General features: G+C 37.2%; 1 protein-coding gene across 1 annotated transcript in view; it reads right to left on the reverse strand.

Annotated features, from left to right (window-relative positions):
- Positions 1-27,744, reverse strand: part of adgrl3.1 (adhesion G protein-coupled receptor L3.1) — a 352,576-nt gene that overhangs the window by 88,908 nt on the left and 235,924 nt on the right. The window contains exons 7-14 of the mRNA XM_041259581.1: positions 27,352-27,654; positions 26,388-26,491; positions 24,741-24,926; positions 21,544-21,582; positions 17,842-18,025; positions 17,039-17,161; positions 16,384-16,589; positions 14,714-14,890 (exon numbers count right to left, since the gene is read on the reverse strand). Of these exons, the coding sequence (XP_041115515.1) occupies positions 14,714-14,890; positions 16,384-16,589; positions 17,039-17,161; positions 17,842-18,025; positions 21,544-21,582; positions 24,741-24,926; positions 26,388-26,491; positions 27,352-27,654 (1,322 nt within the window). The remainder of the gene's footprint in view (positions 1-14,713; positions 14,891-16,383; positions 16,590-17,038; positions 17,162-17,841; positions 18,026-21,543; positions 21,583-24,740; positions 24,927-26,387; positions 26,492-27,351; positions 27,655-27,744) is intronic.

Here is a 27,744-nt window from a genome sequence, read left to right on the forward strand (position 1 = left end):
CTTTCTACAATGGAAATCAAGTATTGTTCGGAAAGTTCTTCCCAACACTGTTGCAGAAGTTCCACAAATGTGTTGCACTTGTAGGTTGCTTTGCTTTCACCCTTCTGTCCAGTTCATCCCAAACCAGCTCAATGGGGTTTAAGTCTGGAGACTGTGCTGGCCATTCCATGATTTGAAGCCTACCGTCTTGTTCCTTTCTTCTAAGGTAGTTCTGACATAGCCTGGAAGTATGTTTTGGGTCATTATCTTGGTAGGATGAACCCCTGACCAACTAGGCGTATACCAGAGGGTAGGTAGGTATTGCATGGCGCTGCAAAATGCTGTGGTAGCCGTTTTGGTTCAGGGTGCCACTCACTCTGTGCAAGTCGCCGACTCTGGATCCAGCAAAAGAGACCCAGACTATCACGCTTCCTCCTCCATGTTTGACAGTTGGTGTCACACACCGAGGATCCATCCTTTCGCCTACTCGGCGGCGCACAAAAAACCCTGCGTGATGAACCGAAATTGCAAATTTTGATTCATCGCTCCATAAGACCTTCTTCCAGTCTTCAGTAGTCCATTGGCGGTGCTTAATGGCGCAGGGAAGCCTCTTTTTCTTATTTTGCCATCTTAGCAATGGCTTTCTTACTGCCACTCGACCTGTCAAACCTGCAGCTCGAAGTCTTCTCTTCACAGTTGAAACTGAGACTTGCTTACTTCGACCAGTGTTAAGCTGTGCTTGAAGCAGTTGTCCTGTGAGCCACCTATCACGCAAGGTGTTGACTCTCAGAAACTTGTCTTCTGATTCTGTTGTGGCTTTGGGTCAGCCAGACCTCTTCCTGTCAGAGTTTCCTCCAGTTTCCAAGTGCCTTTTGATGGTGTAGGAAACTGTATTCACTGACACCTTGGCCTTCTTTGCAATTTCTCTAAGGAGAGACCTACATTTTTAAGGGTTACAATGGTCTGTCTGTCTTCCTTTGTTAATTGCCTTTTTCACGCCATCATGAAAGCAACACACTACTTCTTGCAGTACAATACTGTCCAAATAATGCTTAAGAGGGTGTAGTAACACAGTCGTTCCAACACTGCTTTTATACAGACAGAGGGTTTGTAAGTAATCAACAAAAGTTGGGACACTTGTAGGAATTGTTAGCATCAACTTTCAAGGCTTAATTTACTTCCATTGCTGCAGAACAGCTGTAAGTTGTTAACCCATTACTTGTTCCCTGAAAAAATACCTTTTTGTATAACTGAAATGTACATTATTTTTCAGTTTTTGGTAACTAAACTTTTGTTTTAACCTCTGGCAGTTTACCGCTTACCTTTGTACCATTTCAGGTTATTCATTGGACTTGAACTGCTTCAATTTCAAAACTGGAAAAATGGAGGTGTTCTAAAACTTTTGACCAGTAGTGTGTGTGTGTATATATAATTGTATTACTCTGTTACCAGCGAGTCTGAATTATAAGTTTAATTCATTGTGCTGAGTTTGAAAAATAGTCGGACCGATTGACACAAATAAAAGCTGTAACTGGATTCATTCTCCTGCGTCTTTTTGAGAACTTGAATAATTTATACCACAAAACAGACCTCAAAAACATTCAGGGATGCTACATATATATTTGACATTTTGATTTTTTACCAACATAAGGTGGCCAAATAAATGAAGTTTAGAATTGCATTAGTTTGTACTTTAAAAACATGTTATGCGCATTTAAGGAAATTAGAAAAAACAGTAAGGATATCAAGCTGCACTGTTTTTTAAAACCTTTAAATCCGTTAACCTGCTCCGCAGTCCTACGGTACCTACACCAATTTCAAACACCATTTCCATCACTTCACACCAGTTTAAATCAATTATTAATACGGACTATTAAGCATTTAAACACACACTTACTATCATACTTATAATCAAGGGGCAGTCAACGTATTTAGGTACGTATTTAGGTATATTAGGTACGTAGGTATATTTTGCAAAAAAAAAACAAACAAAAAAAAAAAAACTGCACTCTTACCATAAACTTTTGAATATCTATACGGGGCTCAGATCGGCAGGAAGAATAAACGTTAAACCAGCCAAGCATTGTCTCCTCAAATGACATTGAAATGCAACTAAATCCTGTATTTTGGACCTTGGTAATACTGCAACAGGATCATCATAGCCTTGTTTACCTGTGTATCAGAAAACTGTCTTTGGTAAGCAAAACCATTCATTTTCACCAGAATATTAAAATACATTTTAGTACAGTAGGCAAGCAGATGCAGTTTTCTGTATTCCTTTCAGACACCTTTTCAGAAGTTCAAAATACCCCACTTTCACTGAAAATGGAGTGAAGGACTGGAAAAATAAAAAAAAAAACAAGGCACCACAAACAGTGTTCTGAAAGGTGGCATTTGTTCAAACAGTCGAAAGAAGTATTCTGACTGTAGCGTCACATGCATTTATCAAATTCTCACAAAACATGATGCGTTAAAACAGACAGTGTGCTATGAAAATATTTTGCCACAAGTTCTGTAAAATCAAATTCGGATCAAGCTATTTGTATAGATAACAGCAATGTGAATAAATGTAGAAATTGTAAAGAGATGTTCCAGGCAAGCGAATGAGCGAAAAGGAGTCTGAGTCGGCTGCCTCCTGCATCGGTATGTCCAATGACATTGAAATGGACCTAAATGCATCTGATTTTGACATCCCAGCTGCCTTAGCGGTCTGGCGGTTGCACAGTAGAAAAATGAGAAATATGTTTGTTAGACTTAGACCTGCTTTGCGCGCTTGTGGAAAAAAAAAAAAATATATATATTTTCTCTCACAATGTGTTGGTCAGAACAATTTCTTGTGAGGCTTTGGGCAATTTATTTTGGGGAGGCTTAGCCTCCCCAAGCCTCTTATACGCACCGCCCATGATTAAAAGGTAAGTATAGTACTGATTTGTGTAAAAATGTATGTGATATATATTTGCTATTTTGAGTTGGTGTAACAGTTACATTGCAAAGTAAGACAGCCAAGCTAGTTTCAAGTTGTAATTAATAGTTCCATTAATGCCCGTATAGATATATATATATATATATATATATATATATATATATATATATATATATATATATATATATATATTTCCACCGAGAAATTTACTCATAGAGTTGGTTAACCGTTATGTATAGATGAATTTTTAGTGAGGACACCAACAAATATCACCCATTACTGTGACCACCGTGACTTAATCCCGGCCATAGTCATGAGAAAATAGAGATAAGCTGTGAACAAAAAAAGTGTGCGCAATGGTAGAATTGAATCTTATTTCATTCAAGAATGATCACTAACAACTTGTTTTTTATGATGTATTGCATGCTGTATTATAAACCTGCTCTCTGATTGGTTAGCTGTGTTCTATCTGCCATACGTTAATCCCACACAAACTATCAACAGGTTTGACTAAAATTTCTTCCGTGACTTACTTGATCCTAATTCTATAACATTTAGGGCCTCATGCACTAACAACATTACTGGGGAGTTGGTTCCAGTTTAAACCCGGAATAATTCTGGTCGCTCTCTTTGCACTCTTTCTAGAGCAGCAATATCTTTTTTATAGCGAGGTGACCAGAACTGAACACAATATTCAAGATGAGGTCTTACTAGTGCATTGTACAGTTTTAACATTACTTCCCTTGATTTAAATTCAACACTTTTCACAATGTATCCGAGCATCTTGTTAGCCTTTTTTATAGCTTCCCCACATTGTCTAGATGAAGACATTTCTGAGTCAACAAAAACTCCTAGGTCTTTTTCATAGATTCCTTCTCCAATTTCAATATCTCCCATATGATATTTATAATGTACATTTTTATTTCCTGCGTGCAGTACCTTACACTTTTCTCTATTAAATGTCATTTGCCATGTGTCTGCCCAGTTCTGAATCTTGTCTAGATCATTTTGAATGACCTTTGCTGCTGCAACAGTGTTTGCCACTCCTCCTACTTTTGTGTCGTCTGCAAATTTAACAAGTTTGCTTACTATACCAGAATTTCAGTTTGAGAATTAATCTTTTGTGCGGGACTTTGTCAAAAGCTTTCTGGAAATCTAAATAAACCATGTCATATGCTTTGCAATTATCCATTATCGATGTTGCATCCTCAAAAAAATCAAGCAAGTTAGTTAGGCACGATCTCCCTTTCCTAAAACCATGTTGACTGTCTCCCAGTACCCTGTTACCATATAGGTAATTTTCCATTTTGGATCTTATTATAGTTTCCATAAGTTTGCATATAATAGAAGTCAGGCTTACTGGTCTGTAGTTACCTGGTTCAGTTTTTTTTCCCTTTTTGTGGATCGGTATTACGTTTGCAATTTTCCAGTCTGTCGGTACCACCCCTGTGTCAAGAGACTGCTGCATGATCTTGGTTAGCGGTTTGTAAATTACTTCTTTCATTTCTTTGAGTACTACTGGGAGGATCTCATCCGGCCCAGGGGATTTGTTTATTTTAAGAGCTCCTAGTCCCTTTAACACTTCTGCCTCAGTTATGCTAAAGTTATTTAAAACTGGATAGGAACTGGATGACATGTGGGGCATGTTGTCAGTATCTTCCTTTGTAAAAACTTGTGAAAAGTAATCATTTAACATATTTGCTATTTTTTTTTCTTCCTCTACGATTTTGCCATTTGTATCTCTTAAACATTTAATCTCCTCTTTGAATGTTCTCTTGCTGTTGTAATATTGGAAAAACATTTTGGAATTGGTTTTAGCTCCCTTAGCAATGTTTATTTCTATTTTCTCTCTTGGCCTTTCTAACTTCCTTTTTGACTTGCGTTTGCAGTTCTGTGTACTCTTTCTGCGTACTTTCTTTTTGGTCCTTTTTTAATGCTCTGTAAAGTGCCTTTTTTCGCTGAATATTTTTTTTAATTGATCTATTAAACCATTTTGGCAATTTAGTTTTACATTTAGATTTGTCTACTTTAGGGATATAATTGTTTTGCGCCTCTAGTACTACATTTTTGAAGAACAACCATCCTTCTTCTGTGGGTGTTTTCTCTATTTTACTCCAATCTACTTCTGTTAGTCTCTGTTTCATGCCTTCATAGTTTGCTTTTCTAAAATTGTAAACCTTAGCTTTAGTCTTTACTTTTGGGGATTTAAAAAACACTTCAAATGAGACCATGTTGTGGTCTGAGTTTGCCAGTGGTTCTCTGACCTCTGTTTTAGTTATTCTATCTTCGTTATTTGAAAAGACTAAATCAAGGCATGCCTCCCCTCTAGTGGGTGCCTTCACAAATTGTGTTAGGAAGCAGTCATTTGTCATTTCCACCATTTCTATTTCATCCTTCGCGCTACCCACCGGGTTTTCCCATTTTATTTGGGGGAAGTTGAAATCCCCCATTAGTATGGCTTCTCCTTTGCTACACACATTTCTAATGTCATTGTATAACAGATTATTTTGCTCACCGTCTGAATCTGGCGGTCTATAGCATGCTCCTATTATTATGCCTTTTGAATTTTTTTCTGTTATTCTGACCCATATTGATTCGTTTTTATTTTCTTTGTCCAGGTTTAACACCTGGGCTTCAAGACTGTTTCTTATGTATAGCGCTACCCCTCCTCCTCTTCTGTCCTGCCTGTCTTTCCTATACAGTGTATACCCACAAATATTATATTCGTCCCCATCACTCTCAGATAACCACGTTTCTGTAACACCTATCACATCATAGTTACCTGTTAGTGCAGTAGCTTCAAGTTCTAGAATTTTGTTTCTGATACTTCTAGCATTTAGATAAATACATTTAATGGTTGTCTTACCTGAGTTGTTGTTCTTGTTTTGATGCGGTCTCCCTTCTGTTTTTTTGTTGATTTCTCCCCCCTTCCTTTCTAGTTTAAATGCTTCCGAACCTGCTCGAGGATCTTTTCTCCGAGTAGACTAGTTCCCTTGTTATTTAAATGCAGTCCATCCCGTCTATACAGATAGTCCTCGTTGTAGAAAGTGGTCCAATGATCAAGATAGGTGAAGCCTTCCCGTGTGCACCACGTCTTCAACCATTCGTTTTGATTAATTATTTCCAGCTGTCCATATGGTCCTTTGCAAGGTGCGGGTAGTATACCAGAAAATACCACAGTTTTGGTTTTGTCTTTTAATTTCCTTCCTAGCTCTCTGAATTTGTTTTGCAGGGATTTTGGTCTGTCTCTTCCAATGTTGTTTGTACCGATGTGGACGACTACTACCGGGTCGTCTCCTGTTCGTTCTAGGAGCCTGTCCACGTTTTCAGTGATGTGCTTGACCGAGGCTCCCGGAAGGCAGCACACTGTTGTAGTAAGGGGGTCCAAACTGCGAACTGAACTTGCTGTGTTTCTCAATATGGAGTCCCCAACAATCATGACCTCCCTTCTTTTTGCTGTCTGGTCACCACTGTCAATGGGGTCCTGGATGTTGTTCCTTTCATTCTCTTGTTGTTGGTTCTGCTCATCACAATTCTGAAGTGACTCAAATCTGTTGGTTGTTTTGATTTCTGGTGGTTGTGTTTGACGAAGTTTCTTTTTTTCCCTGCTTCTGCCTACCTGAACCCAGCTGTTCTGACCTTCTATCTCCCTGGTGGCTTTCAGTCTGTTAGGGGTGATGCAGACTTCCATGAATTGTGGGTGTGCCAGTTCCTCAAGATCCTGTTGCTGTCTCACTTCTTCCAGCTCCATTTCTAGCATACTTACTAGTTTATGCAAATCCTGGATCGCGCGGCACTTTACGCACACTTGGTTTAGCTCCGCTGGGTTTTCTCGGATTTCCCACATCAAGCAGGTGTCACAGATTACTGGCTTGAAGACCATGTTGAGGTTTTTTTTTTTTTTTTTTTGAAGTTTAGTTTCTTCTGCAGCCGTCAGCCTGCTTTCAACCTGCTTCGAAACTGCTCTGTACTTTTCCACGCCTGTACTTCTCCCACTCGCTGTCGCTTCCACTCGCTGTCGCTGGGAAGACTGCCTCGTTTAACTGCGTTGTTCTGCTGTGCTGTCGGCTCCTCCCCTCGCCCGTGTCTCAAAACGGCGCTGAATTTGAATCAGCTGCTCCGAGTTTCAGCTTGTTTGTTATCAGAAAAACACACGCGGCTGTGTTTCCCCAATGTCCTCTGTTTTCTGATTAAAGCAATTCAAGATGCAATTTCTCCTTTCTGCTTCGAAACTGCTCTGTACTTTTCCACGCTGTACTTCTCCCACTTGCTGTCGCTTCCACTCGCTGTCGCTGGGAAGACTGCCTCGTTTAACTGCGTTGTTCTGCTGTGCTGTCGGCTCCTCCCCTCGCCCGTGTCTCAAAACGGCGCTGAATTTGAATCAGCTGCTCCGAGTTTCAGCTTGTTTGTTATCACAAAAACACACGCGGCTGCTGCTGTGTTTCCCCAATGTCCTCTGTTTTCTGATTAAAGCAATTCAAGATGCAATTTCTCCTTACTGCTTCTAAACTGCTCTGTACTTTTCCACGCTGTACTTCTCCCGTCTGTGCTGTCGCTTCCACTCGCTGTCGCTGGGAAGACTGCCTCGTTTAACTGCGTTGTTCTGCTGTGCTGTCGGCTCCTCCCCTCGCCCGTGTCTCAAAACAGCGCTGAATTTGAATCAGCTGCTCCGAGTTTCAGCTTGTTTGTTATCAGAAAAACACACGCGGCTGTGTTTCCCCAATGTCCTCTGTTTTCCGATTAAAGCAATTCAAGATGCAATTTCTCCTTTCTGCTTCGTAACTGCTCTGTACTTTTCCAAGCCTGTACTTCTTTGCCGCTTCCACTCGCTGGCGCTGGGAAGACTGCCTCGTTTAACTCGTTGTTCTGCTGTGCTGTCTGCTCCTCCCCTCGCCCGTGTCTCAAACGGCGCTGAATTTGTCCGTGTATCAGCATCAGAACACACACGCGGCTGTGTGTTCCCCAATTTCCTCTGTTTTCTGATTAAAGCAATTCAAGATGCAATTTCTCCTTTCTGCTTCGAAACTGCTCTGTACTTTTCCACGCCTGTACTTCTCCCACTTGCTGTCGCTTCCACTCGCTGTCGCTGGGAAGCCTCTGGTGCGGTAAAATAGAGAAAACATCCACAGAAAAAGCACATTCAAAGAGTCTAATGTCTAAATGTCAAACTCATAGATGAAGAAAAAAAAATAGCAAATATATAAATATTTACTTTTCACAAGTTTTTAGAAAGGAGGATATAGACAACATGCCCCACATGTCAACCTGTTCCTATCCAGTTATAAATACCTATAGCATACAGTGCCTATAGAAAGTCTACACCCCCTTTCAAAATGTTCACCTTTTGTTGCCTTATAGCCTGGAATTAAAATGCATTAGATTTTTGTAGAAAATTAATAAAATAAAAACTGTAATAGCTTGGTTGGATAAGTGTCCACCCCCCTTGTAATAGCAATCCTAAATTAGCTCAGGTCTAACCAATCACCTTTAAAATCACACACCAAGTTAAGTGGCCTCCACCTGTGTTATATTGTAGTGATTCACATGGTTTCAGGATAAATTCAGTAGTTCCTGTAGGTTCCCTCTGCTGGGTAGTGCATTTCAAAGCAAAGACTCAACCATGAGCACCAAGCAGGGTTTGACATTAACCATTGCCGGGGGCGGTAGACAGCTCAGTTTGTCTGGTAGTTATGAAGCACCACAGGCCCGACTGGGCCGGTTACATTTAACCTCGCTGACCGGCCGTTTAGGTGGATCAATGTAAAATGATCCCGGCAACAAATTGATAAATGGATATATCTGGTTGTGTATATATCATATATATATATATATATATATATATATATATATATATATATATTATACATAATTATCTAGAGCCACCCATATATAATATACAGGGCTTCCGTTTCATGAATCCAGGAAAATGGGCCGGTGTGTCAAAAAGCTGAAAACTAATTTACAAACCATTTTTTTAAAAATATAACTACGAACTAATCCTAACTTTCCCGCCATGCGTCATATTTGTTGTACTGTGAGAATCTGAGACTACGTACAGAAGTGCTGTTTTGGTAGTCGTTCCCACCGCAAATTTTTCACAAATCGGGTTTTGTACAACTAAGCAACCAATAAGCAAAGGAAAGCGCTGAAATCAACAAATCATAAAGAATGTAATTATGAAAAAAAAATGGACGAAAAATTAGAGTGAGGGCTTCATTATGACAAAGAAAAAAACACGTTTAGCTTTGTTTAGCATCAGTTTCCTAGACTTGTAGATCAAACAGCAGCTTTATTTGTTGTGAATTCAACATTTTGTTTACATCATATCCATTCTCACAGTAAGATGTCCCGATGGATACCCAGATACTCAATCGAATTGTCAAACTTTTATTTGGGATCCGATGAGTACAGGTCACAAATGACATTCACAAACTTTCCAGGACTTGCTGTTATCACTCAGCGAGATTAGCGCTGACTTGGTAGAGGCTACACAAGCGATAAATCTCTATAGGATTGCTATTATTTTGTATTATGAACATTGTTTTAATAGTGTTTATAATTAGGATTAGGGGTGGGAAGTTCGAATAGTTTCCTATTTTAATACAAAGGGTGCAACCTTTTTATGTATTCAATTACCTGAATTCTGGTCCCTTACGCTACCAAGAGTAAAAGGCAAATGCGTGTGCACAAGCAGACAGCATAACAGTGTAAGCTGGTAAAGTTTAGCCGGGTTCACAAAGTGTTGAAACAATGTCCAAGACGAGATTTCTTCCTCCGTACCCTATTTCCCTCGTCATAATTTTTTTTCTTTTGTTTACTGAATTAAAATGCATATCTCAATGAGCAGCAACAACAACGTCACAGCGCATATCTCTTCCAATTAAAGCAACAGTAGCATAATATTGCGCAAACAACCAGTGTTGCTGTAGTGTATTCAGAGTAAAATAACATCTGTCATATAGCAACCTAAATAGTCTACATCTGTTTAATTCTAACAAATAATATTTATAAAATAATCTTAGTGTAAATATTGTAACCTGGCCAAAATAGAAAACGCATTCCAACATTACAATAGTTTAACATTACTAATTACAACTAGCCATCAAGTACTGACATCAGATAAATTTAAGTCAAGTTACTTTGTTTATTCAATAACCTGTAAATAATTCAAAACAAGGATACCTGGTTGTACTTTTAATGGTCAGTGCAAATGTTGCCGTTACTCCATCCATTCACAGAAAGTCAACAGTAGATGTTTTACATTGAACAGCAGTACAGAGTTAAAAAAAAAAAAAAACTCTTCCAACTCTAAGTATCTTGCCTTTTCTTATAGTCACTGCGTTGTTGTGCTTAACATTTAGTATGTCTTTATATTCATCATAACGTTAAATTATCTTTCTAATTTCAATGTTACCCAAGTTTGGATTACTTCTTATAGCACTTGCTATATACATGTTTAATGGCTGGAGTAACATATTGAAAAGCTTCGTTTAGCCACTTTATTTTGAGACCTAGGCTCTCTTTGATTACCATACACAGTTAGAAACATTTATGAAAAGGGCACTAAATTTGGAGTTAGCGCGCACATAAAGTTGTGAGCCTAACGTGCTCTATAGATCTAAATTTACTGCCCCATTTACTAACGAAGAGTGCATTCATTTACATGCACAGTATTTGGCTAATTTACATACCATACCATGCACGCTACATGTATTCTGAGCGATAATTTAATCTGCAGGATAAAGTCAAAAACTTACCCATGACCACTGTGATATCATAAGAACATAAGAACATAAGAAAGTTTACAAACAAGAGGAGGCCATTTGGCCCATCTTGCTCGTTTGGTTGTTAGTAGCTTATTGATCCCAAAATCTCATCAAGCAGCTTCTTGAAGGATCCCAGGGTGTCAGCTTCAACAACATTACTGGGGAGTTGATTCCAGACCCTCACGATTCTTTGTGTAAAAAAGTGCCTCCTATTTTCTGTTCTGAATGCCCCTTTGTCTAATCTCCATTTGTGACCCCTGGTCCCTGTTTCTTTCTTCAGGCTGAAAAAGTCCCTTGCGTCGACACTGTCAATACCTTTTAGAATTTTGAATGCTTGAATTAGGTCGCCACGTAGTCTTCTTTGTTCAAGACTGAACAGATTCAATTCTTTTAGCCTTTCTGCACATGACATGCCTTTTAAGCCCGGAATAATTCTGGTCGCTCTTCTTTGCACTCTTTCTAGAGCAGCAATATCTTTTTTATAGCGAGATGACCAGAACTGCACACAATATTCAAGATGAGGTCTTACTAGTGCATTGTACAGTTTTAACATTACTTCCCTTGATTTAAATTCAACACTTTTCACAATGTATCCGAGCATCTTGTTAGCCTTTTTTATAGCTTCCCCACATTGTCTAGATGAAGACATTTCTGAGTCAACAAAAACTCCTAGGTCTTTTTCATAGATTCCTTCTCCAATTTCAGTATCTCCCATATGATATTTATAATGTACATTTTTATTTCCTGCGTGCAGTACCTTACACTTTTCTCTATTAAATGTCATTTGCCATGTGTCTGCCCAGTTCTGAATCTTGTCTAGATCATTTTGAATGACCTTTGCTGCTGCAACAGTGTTTGCCACTCCTCCTACTTTTGTGTCGTCTGCAAATTTAACAAGTTTGCTTACTATACCAGAATCTAAATTATTAATGTAGATTAGGAATAGCAGAGGATCTCCCTTTCCTAAAACCATGTTGACTGTCTCCCAGGACCCTGTTACCATATAGGTAATTTTCCATTTTGGATCTTATTATAGTTTCCATAAGTTTGCATATAATAGAAGTCAGGCTTACTGGTCTGTAGTTACTTGGTTCAGTTTTGTTTCCCTTTTTGTGGATCGGTATTACGTTTGCAATTTTCCAGTCTGTCGGTACCACCCCTGTGTCAAGAGACTGCTGCATGATCTTGGTTAGCGGATCTTTTGGTGAGTAGCTTATTGTGAAGGAAGCTTACACTGAGTGGAAATGAGCGATCAATAGACACAGCACTCAGCAGGGGAAAGGCAGAGGCAACGTAAAGTGAAACTGCACTGTTACCGTTTACTTGTACCATGTATTCCATGTCTGATGTAAAAAAAAAATTAAAAAAAAAAATAAAAAAATACTTTTTTTTCCTTTCTCTTTTAATGCATGCCCATTAGTTTCTAAAATTGCATTGATGTACATTTGGAATTCTTCTTCAAAACAACCCACCTCTTTTATATAACACACATATTCAGCATGTGCAGTCTGCATTGTATGAGTGACATTTCCATTAAGCCATCACAGCTCACAGAGGTAGTAAAATAGCCAATCAAATAGCACACAGGATCTGTATCCTCACGCACACAGCACACATCATTTTGATTAGAGTATCGAAGAGAAGGCTTGTTTGAACTATTTATTTTACTTTGTGTCAAATTTAAAATCAGCAGCAAAAAAAGTAGTTGGAAATGTCAGGGAAGTGAAAAGTGGAGGCGGAACACGGAAGATTCCAAAATCATTAGCCAGTGATTATTTGTTCAATGAATAATTTTGATGACAAAGCAATATGTCTGATTTGCAGTGCAATGGTTGCAGTTGCGAAAGATTATAACTAGGCTTGCTGCTATTAGATTTTTTTGCCAAATCGATGATTAATGTCGATGTTTATTTTAGAAATAATTTACCTTTTCTTTTCAATCTTTATTTTTCAATTCAAGCATGGTTGGTGAAATAGACCTTTATGCTTAAAAAAACCAAAAAAAAACTTTTTATACCACTGAAAAACATCTTCAGCCGTCAGTCAGGGTATTATGCATAATACTCATTAAGTGTTTTTCTCTTTTGCGCCCCATTTTCAAGTCAAATCAGTAACTGTCACTGTATACCTAAAGCAAAAGCTGTAGCTGGCAAATGAAAGGTCACAGTTGATGCAGGTCTTGATATTGACACTCATTTAAACAAATGAGAGCATTCTAGCACTGCTTCAGTCAACGAGATCTGTCAGAAGTGGGTGAAGTGACAGTACTAATGGACCACCGAGATGACTGACAGCGACCCCCAGCCATTCAGAGCAGAACGGAGATGGGAAAGACAGCAAGTATAAAAACTACACAAACTAGAGAACTTTACCGATTAACATCAAAAAGTAGCAAGCCTAATTATAACATACAACGTATGAGATGCTGCACAAAGCAACATATTTTGAGTTTACTGGAAATGAAAAAAGCTATGGAGTCAATTAAAGGTTTTTCTGAAAAGTGCTGTGGATGCCATGAACACAACCACAGGAAAGGACTTATTTTTTTTTACTTCAAGAAGCCATGGAAAGTGCAGAACTACCTTGTAAAAAACAAACTGGGATTATAACAGAGGGTGCACCATATGACTGGACAAAAGACTGAATGGGCTAGCTGGTAAAAATTAAAGAAACAAATGAACAAGTATCCATTTTCTTACACTGGACTCTGCATCAACAGGCATTATGTGGAAAAGTTGCAGAATTAGAACACGTAATGAGCATTGTTATCAAGTGTGCCCGAAAAGAAGTGCCAAGAGTCCCGAGAGAAATCATAAAAAGGTACATTCATGGTGGTACTGTTTATTAAATCACATTTTCATAGCTTGTCAGTATTTTTTCTTTTTTTCAGTGCTGTTAAAAACATATTATTGAGGCTTAGCATTATATACAGTATATATATACATATATATGTGTGTGTGTGTGTGTATTTTTTTTTACTGTTTGAAACTTCCTTTGAAAGTAACATAGAGAGTGGATTTCTGCAGGCTACCGGCCTCTGGAGGACAAAGACCAGCCCAGCAAATCAACACCTAGCCGGATCCCATGTCCCCAACCCCGGGAGTGCCAAAGCCAATGCGGCGCCTCGAAGACCGGCTGCCTCGCAAAACAAGGATCGAATTTCCGATCTCTGGTGTATGACTCACTCTGGATGCTCATTTAAATACATTGTCATGTGTAGTCTGGAATAAGGAACCCTTTACCTATCTCCAGGATTCCAGAGGACCCATTATCATGGGGCACACCACAGGCAGGTTAGGGGAGGGGACTGGAGTGTCTGTGAGTTTACCAGAGACAGCAATGGTGGCAGCAGACACACAGAGCTCCGGACACCCAGCTAGGAAAGAAACTGAATTCTCCCTGATTTGTTGTTATTTCAGATTCAGATTTCAAAAATAAAGCTGCTTCGTTGGAAAGATTGAGTGCTTCATTCATACACAACACAATGCATTACATTTTATCCACTTCCACTGGTGTACTTATTAATTTAAGTGACGTAGGGCACAGTAAAGCACAATAATACCAGGTGTGCAGGGAATAAGGGTTACACATGCATTACCATAAAAATCACATATTCATTCTGACCATAGTATGGAACAAAAAAAGTAGTTTGCACCATAATCTACCCACTATTTTGCACGATAATGAATAAAACTGCAATAGTAAATACGGAAATCAGTAACGTGGACAGTGATTGCAAATAAGCAAGTTTAGGCTTTTACTGAAGAATTATACAGATACATCTGTTCATAACATAATTGGCATCCAACTTGTATGAACTCAGCTTTACTTCCTCAGCCCACTCTGTCAGGCAGTGTTTAGGGCAGATGGTCATAAAAAAGTGACTATTCATAAGAATTAAGCCTCAGATACATCAGATATATACTGTATTATAAAATACAGTACAATGACCATTTATTTGGACACACTCAGCAGTAATAAATGAAGTTCTCACAAGAGCAAACAATTTTGTTATTGCCATAAAATACAATGAATTATTTGTTACCTTGACTTCCACATGTGCCATCAGAACTGCAAAGTTGGTAAGGTGATTACAAGAACAAGTTGTGTGAGTCTTATTGGTTCCCAACAGCCTGCATCCCTGTGTTGACCAGCATCCTGTCATTGTGCGTTTCGAATAGCTCCAGAACGAGCAGTTGGGATTAAAATTCTCTTCAGATTGCTGAAAAAGTAGTGGTAATAATAATAATAATAATAATAATAATAATAATAATAATAATAATAATAATAATAACAACAACAAGTAGTTACGCTGTGCCTCAGCTAATGGTTCACAATAGTGACCATCTTTATTTAAAAGGCATTACAAGTAATTGGTAAAGATGGAGTAGAAAATAAATAAATAAATAAATAAATAAATAAGTGAAGTCTCTAACAATACATTCTTCTGGTCATGTAGGTCTCATTTTTTTCTTGTCAGGACGAAAGCATTGAAAGTGATTTAAAATACAGATGTGGAAGGGAATGCTGCATCGGAGTGCAGTGGGGTTCTACATCAAAAAACATTGGTATCAGAAAGTAGAACATTTATAAACATATCAAACATTTTATAAATCATCCTAAAGTCAGTTACTCTCTGTCAGCTACTCTTTCTGAACTCCAGTCCGAAATCTATATTGTTCACAGCACCACAGTGTTATTATTATTTAGTTGTAAAATATCTAAACAAAATGTTAATAGCACAATGGAAAATTAATAAAAGATATTTTACCATGGCACAGAATGAGAGGTAGAAGACTAAAATATGAAGAAGCCTGTTAACTGCACATCAGGATTTTCAATAAAATGTAATTATTTTGTATCTGCTTTTCTGTGGACAGTTTGCTTTTGGGAAGAAGATATCAATACCAGTACTCTAAGAGTATTATAAAGTTCTGACGTAGCAATTTCAACTTAAATCCACCAGTTGGCCTCATATTCTATTTCCTCAACTGGTAATATTATATTTTTTCAGATATTTGATTTACAAATCCTTTCAGATGTATTGCTCTAAGGACTACACCAAGAGAGGCCAAGCCGCTGTCTGCTTTCATTCATTCAGGATTTTTAGACAAAGGCAATACAAATCATTCCACAGACATAATAAAATTGGTCTAAATAAGACAGATGATGTCAGGCTATTAAGAATGATATGCCCTAACTGCCCTATCAGTCTTGTAGTACTATTTTATATTGGGGTTAACTCAACCTCATTCTCTACCTACTGTATTATGGGTTCAGGTTAAGCACATGGGAGCACAAGCCTGTGTTCTCTTTTGATCCTTATTTGATCCTGAATGTTTATGTAGAATCGGCTATTACTTTTAGGTTAAGGTGCCCTGATTTGGAAAGTTCAATGGGTTCACTATGCTTGGGCATTACAGCATGGTACAATCAGTGCACATACATGTCAAGTAATTGGCCTAAACAGACCTCAGAATCAAAGCCTGGTATTAAGGAAATGTTCTGTTTGTATGGAAAAAATTATTTTATGGTAGAGTTACATTTTCATTCTACAGGTGCTGCAGTATAAAAGCAGATACCACCTTCTGTATATGTAAGGAACTCAAATTGCAATGTTAAAGAGAAAATACATAATCTAAAACTGACACATGTCAAGGAAAGTGTAATGCATGTTCTAAAACAACATAAAAAAGAGCCTTATGTAAACAGTACCTGCAAGTGTTTGACAGTGAACACCACTGGGTCTGACAGGTAGACCTTATTGCTCTCCTTGTTTATGGCAGCAGTAATTACAGGAGAGTTGACAATGACAGAGTAGTTGGTGGACATGGCCTCACTCCCTAACTTCATGCTGGCATTCTCTGTGGAAAGGTAGGAGCCGAGGTGCTTGTAGAGGACAAAAGCAACCTTAATCTCACCTAAAGTATAAAATATAAATGTGATACAAAGCATCAGGTTCAAGATCTAACTTAGAAAAGTCCTAAATATTCTGGTGGAGGCAGTCAATATAAATGACCTTTTTTAGTTATTTGTTTTAGCTAATTTAACAGGTTGACAATTGCAAACTGTACTGTATTATATTACTGCAACTAACAGTTTTACCAGTTGTTTTCACTGCTGGTATCTGAAGAAGAGGGTGACGTGAAAGGGTTTACAGTATATAATTGATAATTATAGACATGTCCATTTATATTTCTTACTTTAACTGTATAGTGAATCATACATGTTCATAAAAAAATATGCATTTTAGTGTCAAGTAGTTTCAGTGACAAAAATGAAACACTCACATTTTGAAAATAATACTTTGATCTACAACCTAACATTTAAAACAGCATTCATAGTAAAAATGAATAAATACAAAACTCACCATTTCTACCATTTTGTTTTAAAGTACTTGCTGATAGCTGAATGGAGTTTCCATTTCCACCAGTTTGGGGAAACTTCAGGTCTGCCAAAGTTACATCTGTGCTTAATCTAGCAACTTCCAGCTCTGTTAAACACACCAAACAAAACATCTTAACCCAACAGGTTAATGGGTAATACACACCAAACAAAACATCTTAACCCAACAGGTTCATGGGTTAAAACACACCAAACAAAACACCTTAATCCAACAGCTTCATGGGTTAAACACACCAAATAAAACATCTTAATCCAACAGGTTAATGGGTTATCCATGCCTTATCCATCTCCTGCTATTTAACCTACTAGCTTCAGCCACAAATTATGTTATGAAAAGGAAAATGTTATCAGCTCTAACTGTTCATGTAAAATCTTATCACATTTACACAAGTGGTTTACAAGATAAAGCCTTCATTAGCCAAACAAATCATATCCATAAACATATAGGGCTTGGTTTCCTAAACTATTTCTAATGAGCAATGTTTGTATATTTTAGGTGTTATTTTAAGTATTCACAAAGTAACTTCTTTCATAACTGATAGAAATTACATTTGTAAATACTACCCAAATTGAGGTCAACTTCAGTGATTTGCGAATTAAGCCAATAATGCATAGATGTCACCCCCATTCTGAAATGGTGAGTAATGTAAGCTAAAGAATGTCCTTACTGCATGTTATCACATTTCGATGAGCAGTAATGAGCATCTATTGATGTTTTGTATGCACCTTGCCTCCTTGTAGAAACACAAACAAATAGTTTTGACTCACTAATGTTTTCTGTGTTCTCCTGAACAACATCTGTCTTGAGCAGATTATCTGCAAGTACAAAGGCACCCTCCTCCACAGTGTCCAGTAACATGGTGGCTGCTCGTAACTGGTCATTGGTTGTCAAGTCATGCCAAGCAGGCTGGGCCAAAGGCTGAAGAAGGTTGTTGACAGTCTCCACCATTGCCTACAAAAGCAGAGGACATAATGGCTGGTGTCAGTGCAGTCCTTATGAGCTGTTAAGAATCTAAAAGAACATGCTACCCAACATATTACACATAATTTACATGCAACAGCATCGATTACCACTATTCAGATAAGTTAGAATGTGAATAATGCTGGTTCCCAGTTTTACAAATGCGCCTTGAGGGTTAAATCGTTTCACTAGGTTTGTTTGTTGTTTATATTATAAACATAAAAATAAAATGGCGACTTCACTAATAATGGATAACATGACAGCTTAGAAATAATATGTTTATAAATAGAATTTATCCACTGAATTTCTAATTTCAACACAGTATTCAAGGTGTGTCATAATAGCCTCCCTCGATTTGTATATAAACCTTTGACAAAATAACCAAGCACTCTGTTAGACTTTGTAATTGCCTCTGGCAGTGAGAAGCCTATCCAAAATGTCAAAGTATTTTTAGCAGTGGGCATTTTCTAGTTTAGTATCACTTATTTATGGGGATTGAAGAGTTTCTAGATTTATTATATATGGATTTTATATTATATATAGAATAAATATATATATATATATATATATAGTATATATATATATATATATATATATATATACACACACACACACAGCTCTGGAAAAAATTAAGAGACCACTGCAAAATTATCAGTTTCTCTGGTTTTACTATTTATAGGTATGTGTTTGGGTAAAATGAACATTTTTGTTTTATTCTATAAACTACTGACAACATTTCTCCCAAATTCCAAATAAAAATATTGTCATTTAGAGCATTTATTTGCAGAAAATGACAACCGGTCAAAATAACAAAAAAGATGCAGTGTTGTCAGACCTCAATAATGCAAAGAAAATAAGTTCATATTCATTTTTAAACAACACAATACTAATGTTTTAACTTAGGAAGAGTTCAGAAATCAATATTTGGTGGAATAACCCTGATTTTCAAGCACAGCTTTCATGCGTCTTGGCATGCTCTCCACCAGTCTTTCACATTGATGTTGGGTGACTTTAGCCACTCCTGGCGCAAAAATTAAAGCAGCTCAGCTTTGTTTGATGGCTTGTGACCATCCATCTTCCTCTAGATCACATTCCAGAGGTTTTCAATGGGGTTCAGGTCTGAAGATTGGGCTGGCCATGACATGGTCTTGATCTGGTGGTCCTCCATCCACACCTTGATTGACCTGGCTGTGTGGCATGGAGCATTGTCCTGCTGGAAAAACCAATCCTCAGAGTTGGGGAACATTGTCAGAGCAGAAGGAAGCAAGTTTTCTTCCAGGACAACCTTGTACTTGGCTTGATTCATGTGTCCTTCACAAAGACAAATCTGCCCGATTCCAGCCTTGCTGAAGCACCCCCAGATGAGTCCAATTTTCAGCTTTGCCCAACACCTGGTCATCTAATGGTTAGACGGAGACCTGGAGAGGCCTACAAGCCACAGTGTCTCGCACCCACTGTGAAATGTGGTGGAGGATCGGTGATGATCTGGGGGTGCTTCAGTGAGGCTGGAATCGGGCAGCTTTGGCATGAATCAATGTGAAAGACTGGTGGAGAGCATGCCTAGACGCATGAAAGCTGTACTTGAAAATCAGAGTTTTTCCACCAAATATTGATTTCTGAACTCTTCCTAAGTTAAAACATTAGTATTGTGTTGTTTAAAAATGAATACAAACTTATTTTCTTTGCATTATTTGAGATCTGACAACACTGCATCTTTTTTGTTATTTTGACCAGTTGTCATTTTCTGCAAATAAATGCTCTAAATGACAATATTTTTATTTGGAATTTGGGAGAAATGTTGTCAGTAGTTTATAGAATAAAACAAAAATGTTCATTTTATCCAAACACATACCTATAAATAGTAAAACCATTGAGAAACTGATAATTTTGCAGTGGTCTCTTAATTTTTTCCAGAGCTGTATATATATATATATATATATATATATATATATATATATATATATATATATATATATATATATATATATTTAACTGAATATGACATGCCTTTCAGTCACAACAGACAGTGAGTACATCAGCTAAGGGTAGCAGTTAACCCTCAAGCTTCTGGACAACATTACACCTCACCCCTAGGCCCTTTGATAACACTGGCTCTGTTTTGCTCATGTCTTGTGCTACACCCTATTTTTATGTCTTAATAAGAATATTCAAGATAAAACATTCACTGGAAGTCAGGCAAGGCAATATTCATGAATGACTTCCCTATATCTGTGGACAACAGAGTTCTTTGTCATGCTCTCAATAAAATGATTACATAAAGGGCCAGAACTCTTTCATTACATATACAATTCAAGTACATGAGAACATAGTTAACTGAATGTTTTGTGCTTGGACATATTCCTAATGAACTACTCCTCATGAACTACCTCAGGCACTTATATATCATACTGAGTAAAAGATGTATTCAGCTTATCCTATTTTAGTCCAGTGTAAGTTTTTTGCATTTCATATTATCATAAACTCTTATAGACTTTAGTCGGGTCCTACAATACAATGCCTATTTTTCAGATTACACTGTGTAACAAAACATTTTTTTTTTTGTTCCTGGCTAGTAAGTGTTATTTCCTAATTGCAAAATTGTAAATACAGTATAATTGTAAATCTCGAAAAACTACTCACTTCTAAATCTTTTGTAGTCATTTTTGTATTACTTTAGTATAAATACATGTTAATTTGTATTCATATGTTGTTTTTTTCTGACTTTATGTGAACAAAAAGACACACATTTGCCCATTTTCCTATTGGAAATAGTGATATTTTGAAATATCACTGTCCTGGTCACAAAAGCAAAGTTTGTGGGGAATAATAGCCATTTTCTATACTTTTGAGGCATAAGCAATTAGGAAATAACACTTATTACCCAGGAACAAAAATTGTGTTACATAGTGAACAGACCAGCCAAAACTAATAGTGAGTGGGCATGATTTGATCATGAGATTAGTCAACCAAAAATTAATACCATACGTACCCAACTTACATACCAGAAGGATACATTCAATAGAACCAGTGCATGTGAAAACTTACATTGATTTTAATGTCTTAGAAAAATAACCCAAAGTACTATACTTTTAGAAACAAAAACATGATTATAATTATAGGTGCCATTTTCTAATTCCGATTCACAACACAATCATTAAATTAAAAGAAATGTAGAGGTATCTAACCTTTTATAATAAGATCTGAATTTACACTATAACACTTGCAAAGGCACTAATATTTGGAAAACATACCCTCGAGGATGATGGAGGCTTAAATGGAATTGGGTTAAGCATTCCAGAAAGAGACTTAAAATGTGAGAATTGATGAGAGGAACAGACTGAAATTAACATATTTCTATATACCACAAACCAGTTACCAAACACAGGATTGCAATGCAAGCATAGCATGCTTAAATGAAATGTATTTGCTAAAATTAAGAAGCAACACACATGTTTTATAACAACACCACAAAGGACTTTAAAAGGGGCAGATAAAAAGCTGTCAAGTACCTGGACATACAATCTGCAAGAGCGTTCTCTTTTCTGCAGCTGAAACCCCAAGCAGTGAGTTAGTACAATATATTCACAGTATAAAGAATATAGCTAGAAACAAACAACAAATTAGAAGAAAAAAATTAATTATTTAAATTCATTATGCAAGTCATTATGCTCTTCAAAAGTTAATTGAATTATGTTTTACTGTTTCAATTTGTTAAGTAACCCAAATTAGGGATCAAACTCAGGCAACAAGTTATCTTATTATTTATGGAATTCAAGAAATACATGTCTAAAATACATAACCTGTTTGTGAAATCCTTACATACCATGTCAAATAAAACAATTTTAAGTGATGGGTTTAAAGCTTCAAAGAAAGAAATAAGATATGGAAGTGAAAAAGAAAACAGATGGTAACAAAACAAGGGTGTGCGTGCACTAAAACCCCATCAGTTAAAATGGTTCCTCAGAAGGCAACCACTAGCAAACATGAAATATCTTCAGTTAAACAAGAAGTTATCTTTTTCTATACTATTTACACAGAGAGACATCTACCTAAATACTTCACTTTTGATAAAGAATGCCTTTTCTATTCACAAAAAACAAGTGTAAATGCATATATATAAATGTATATATACACACACACACACACACACACACACACACACACACACACACACACATACGTACGCACACACAGTGCCAAGAAAAAGTTTGTGAACCTTAGGATTTTCACACATTTCAAACCTAAAATGTTAATAGATCTTAATCTAAGTCCTAATAATAGGTAAAGATAACCTGATTAAACAAAGGACATGAAAACATGGTACTTTTTCAATATTTATTTATTCACAAATTCAGTAACTGGTGGCACCCCCTTGAGAAGAAATTTCTTCAACTAAACATTTCCTGTAACTGTTGGTCAGTCTCTCACATCGGACAGCTCGCTTCAGGTCCTGCCACAACATTTTGATGGGGTTTAGGTCCGGACTTTGAAGAGGCCATTCTAAAAATCAAAATTTCTTCTTCTGCAACCATTCTTTTGTAGATCAGCTTATATGTTTAGGATCATGGTTTGGTGGCCTGACATTCTCCTCTAGAATCTTCTGATACAATGCAGAATTCATGATTGTGTCAATGACGGCAAGCCGTCCAGATTCTGAGGTAGCAAAGCAGCCCCAAACCATCACACTCCCACCACCATGCTTGACAGTTGGGATGAGGTTCTTCTGTTCAAACGTAGTGTCTGGTTTTCGCCAAACATAATGTTTCTCATTGAAGCCAAAAAGTTCTACCTTTGGCTTGTCTTTTGTTAAACTCCCCTCTCTCTCTCACCCGTTCTCCACTTCCCGAACACACAACCCAGAGTGAGTGAAAACATACTGCTTTTATGCAGCTGTACCAAGTCTCGATTGCTAATCAATCATTCAATTGGAGTCTCTGCACGTGAATTAATGAAGTGTAATTTCCCGTGCTCACATATTACATTTTACCTGCACGTGAAGTGCTGTGCAATCCTTGTGCCTAAATACAAGTATACATTTTAAACACTTGTGCACATAACCCATATTTATATCCAGTGTATTTACACAGAAACACCAACATTAACACACTATGTACAACATAAAACACTAATAAACACAAAGGGGCAGGACACTCTGCCACATATGCCCCCCTTATGCGCAGCACACATGGCCTTAAAGGCCACCTCCCTCCTTAGTCCCGGTTCACCGCCCTGGCCCTCCGTGGATCATCTATGTGCTCTTTAGCGAACTTCAGATGGGCAGCAATGTTCTTTTTAGAGAGCAGTGGTTTCCTCCTGGCTATCCTTCCATGAACACCATTCTTGTTCAGTCTTTTTCTGATAGTTGAGTCATGAACACTCACATTAACCAAGGCGAGAGTGGCCTGCAGATCCTTGGATGTTACTCTGGGGTTCTGTGTGACTTCCTTGATGATTTTCCGGTTTGTTCTTGGAGAGATTTTGGTAGGACAACCGCTCCTGGGTAGAGTGACTGTAGTCTTCAACTTTCTCCATTTGTAGACTACCTACCTGACAGTGGATTGGTGGAGCAACAAATCCTTAGAAATGGTTTTGTAACCTTTGCTAGATTGATGAGCATCAACAACTGTTTTTCTGAGGTCCTCAGAGATTTCTTTTGATCATGGTATGAACGTGTTTCCACACACCTGTATGGCTAAGACCAAACTTACAAAGTTTCTGATCTTTATATAGGGTGGGGCCTCCCAAACTCACCCCTGAAGATCTACCTAATTATTTAAACACCTGATTCTAATTATCCCCTTAATTGAGCTGATAAAACCAGGGGTTTTATTTTCACATACCCTGAATCTTAATTAGTCATTGTTTGTCTAATTTATTCATCATTTTGTTTCAAAAGAACATAAGAACATAAGAAAGTTTACAAACGAGAGGAAGCCATTCGGCCCACCTTGCTCGTTTGGTTGTTAGTAGCTTATTGATCCCAGAATCTCATCAAACAGCTTCTTGAAGGATCCCAGGGTGTCTGCTTCAACAACATTACTGGGGAGTTGATTCCAGACCCTCACAATTCTCTGTGTAAAAAAGTGCCTCCTATTTTCTGTTCTGAATGCCCCTTTGTCTAATCTCCATTTGTGACCCCTGGTCCTTGTTTCTTTTTTCAGGTCAAAAAAGTCCCTTGGGTCAATATAAACCCTATTGGATATTTAAGAAAAGACTGGTTTTGATTCAAGAAGGCTATCATGGTAAAACTATGGAATTTCCATAATTATCACTGGGGTTCACAAACTTTTTTTCGGCACTATATATATATATATATATATATATATATATATATATATATATATATATATATATATATATATATATATATGAATGGCTGTCTTTGTTTTGTTTTCATTTTTTAAACTGTCAAATGATTCCATAATCATCACTTTATCAGGAGATTTACGACAAAATAAAGCATGTAGCTTTTGTGAGTTGTTTGTCCATGCATGTGTGTGTGTGTGTGTGTTGGGAGGGAGGAGGGTGCAGAGTCATGTTTTAACATTTCCCTGAATGTATTTAATGCTCCTAATTTTCATCCCAGTTTTATGTTACTAAATTCTTAATACCCAGGTTTCACTGGATGAAATAAAAGAGAGGAAATGAGAAAGCAGATGAGGTGAGACACAACAAACCACATTTCATTAACACTTGTAAGGCTTACCTTGTTTAAACTGCGAGCTGCACTGTCCTTTCCACCTGGAGTAAGGTTGCGCAGCTGCACATCAAGCAAATCCACTAGCTGGTCCAGTGCCTTAACAGAATATGTTATGTCACCCGCATGAATCCGACTCTTAGTGTGTTCCGAAAGCTCCCTTGCAATGATAGCAGCTGTCTCTCCTGACTTCAGCTACAATCACAAAAGAAAAAAAAAAAAAAAAAAAATCCATCACTACCAAAAATCTAGCTACTCGGAAATGCAATAAAATCTGTGTGAACTGACCTTAGAAAAAGCATAAAATCCTTGTGGTTCATTATTTTTCATGTGTATAAAATAAAATGAAAAGCTTGAACAAGTATGCAATTTGTCATGTAACTTGATTAACTATGAGTGATTAATCACAAATTTGGTTGGGCTTATTATGGTACATAAGAACATAAGAAAGTTTACAAACGAGAGGAGGCCATTCGGCCCATCTTGCTCGTTTGGTTGTTAGTAGCTTATTGATCCCAAAATCTCATCAAGCATCAGGTACAGAGGCATTAAGTCAAGAAAGAGTTTAAGACTAAACAAATCTCATCTTTAAAACTGGAACTGTTTCTATTTTAGTTACTAATAAAATCATGGTACTTCTTGAGAGCTACGAATAAAATGTGTTCAGAATCAAGCTCATTTGGATGAAATGAAGGTTCTGCTGTGGGTCCTCATCCTTTTTACCCTACATTTAAATTAAGTTTCACATTCCCCAACACTTGCCACACCTCAATAATATGCATTGCTTCGACTTGAAGAAAATTAATAGCTATTCAATTTGCAGGATTTTATAAAATGTACTGGATTTTGCCTAATTTTGATCCAAATATTGCAATATCTTAATTTCACCGTCCAGTAGATGCCAGTGAGCCTATATAAGTTATATTTCAGTAACCCCAAGAGAGGCTTCATTGGGCAATGCTAAATGTTCATTCTATTGTTTATTTTTAAAAATGTTTTAGCAATTTCTTATTGGCCTCTTCTTCAATTTCTGTAAGAATAGTTGTCAAAGTAAATAGTAAAGTGGATATACTTGCCATGCAGGGTGATGAACAAAAAAATGTTGCCTATGGGAGTGGGGGGCTAGTATCTCTGGGTAATTATCTTAAACTCTTACATCGATAGGGTTGTACTATAACAAAAAATAATGGCCTATGGCTACAAACAAAAGTAAATGAACACATTTTTATGCAAATTAGTATTTGGTACAGTACTATATATTGCAAAGAACTCTGGGCTACATTCTCAGTTTTTTTTTTTTACTAAAAAACTAACATATATGCATTTTTTCTTAAAAACATAAACTAATACATAATAACAACTCTAAAACCAATAAGAAACAACCAATTTCAGGTTTGGTTATTTATGGGTGTTTTCCCTTTCTGAAAAAAAATTGTTGTAAATATCATGGTTTTTAAAATCTCGCAATTGTCTTTATGTTTTTAAGATTGTAGTTGTTTTACCACCATAATGTTGCATTCTCCTAAACAAAATACAACATTTTAGACTGCTAAAATTCTAAACTGTTGAAATTCAGTTCAGTATCCACATTGCTATTCTAATTTTACACAAACACTCACACAAACATAGCAGTGAATCCCTAGGATGCAGCCTTACTTTATGTGTGATTTGATTGACCCAAGGAGAGGTACAATTACTAAGATCCGGTCCTTGTGGGTCCCAGTATCCATCAGGAGCCAAGCACACAAAGGTTGCAACACCTAAAATGACGACACACAAAGTATATTTTAAATATTAAAATATGCAGAATGTCTTTACTTGCCCAACATTTTGAAGACTGTTCTGCTGAAAAGGCTTTCTCTTAACTTGCATGATTATGAACACAAAGATTAGCTCCAGTTGTTTAGGGCCCAGGGAGCTTCACTATCACACTCACAATATATGCTCTGATTTATAGCATAATCTATGTTAATGGCATGCATCTTAAAAACAACACACAAAATAGAAATTTGCACTCACTCGCTGAGCCACCACATAGATATATAGAAACATCGGCCTGTGTCACAATCAAAAGTTGGTTTGTGGTGCTTTCAAACATGCAAATTGCTCTATTTTTTTACTGTGAAAGGAACAAACCATATATGCACCAGTCACGGGGGATGCCTAATAACTAGTAGAATTAAATACAGGGTCTTTCATTATTTGCTTGATGAAGTCATAGTAGCTTAAATGTACTAACCTGCTGGATTAACTGCAGAAGAAAATATAAAGTAACCCCTTTAAGCAAATAAAAAAAGCACTTAATTCCACAATATTCTGCACTGTATTTGTGTTTTTATTTGCCTGAAATCAACTAACAAGATATATTTAACTGACATTCTTATTCTTATGTAAAACTTGTTAAACAGTACTTTGACTTATTTGTTTTCGTTTATTTTATTTAATCTTGTATGAGTTCCACAATACAAGTCTCATACAAGCTTATCTTTCTGGTAGCACATTCTCATTCAAATTACTCACTGGAAAACATACCATACGAGAAAGGGTCAACTATACATATACTGTAGTATTAGTGTTTAAATCCTTTAATATATGCTGTTTTTTTCAGGATGCATTTTACCTATCATGCCTGGAGGACAAGGCTGTTTTGCAACCTGTCCCTGACGAGTCTTGGGCCAAGAGATGTCAGGTTCTCCCAGCGGTTCACAACCCTCTGTGACTATGCTTGGCAGCTGGGATGATGGAGTGGGCCTTGTGGTGATGTCTGGATTACCCTCCTCAAGTGGTATTAAGGTGGTGGTGCTCTTGGCACGTCGCCCAGCAATGGTGGTCATTGTTGCTTTGGTTGCAGTGATTGCAGTGGATCTGGTTGTTGTTCTAGAGCTTGTAGTATCCAGGTAGATCAGTACTGAGGAAGACGATTCTACAACATGACAAAAGTGCCAAAAAAGTGAATTAAAGTAATCCTTAGGGAAGTATAGTCATAGCCATTAAAGCTGAAATAGGATTTTCT

Source organism: Polyodon spathula, chromosome 1, assembly GCF_017654505.1.
Source record: "Polyodon spathula isolate WHYD16114869_AA chromosome 1, ASM1765450v1, whole genome shotgun sequence".
Taxonomy (NCBI): Eukaryota; Metazoa; Chordata; class Actinopteri; order Acipenseriformes; family Polyodontidae; genus Polyodon; species Polyodon spathula.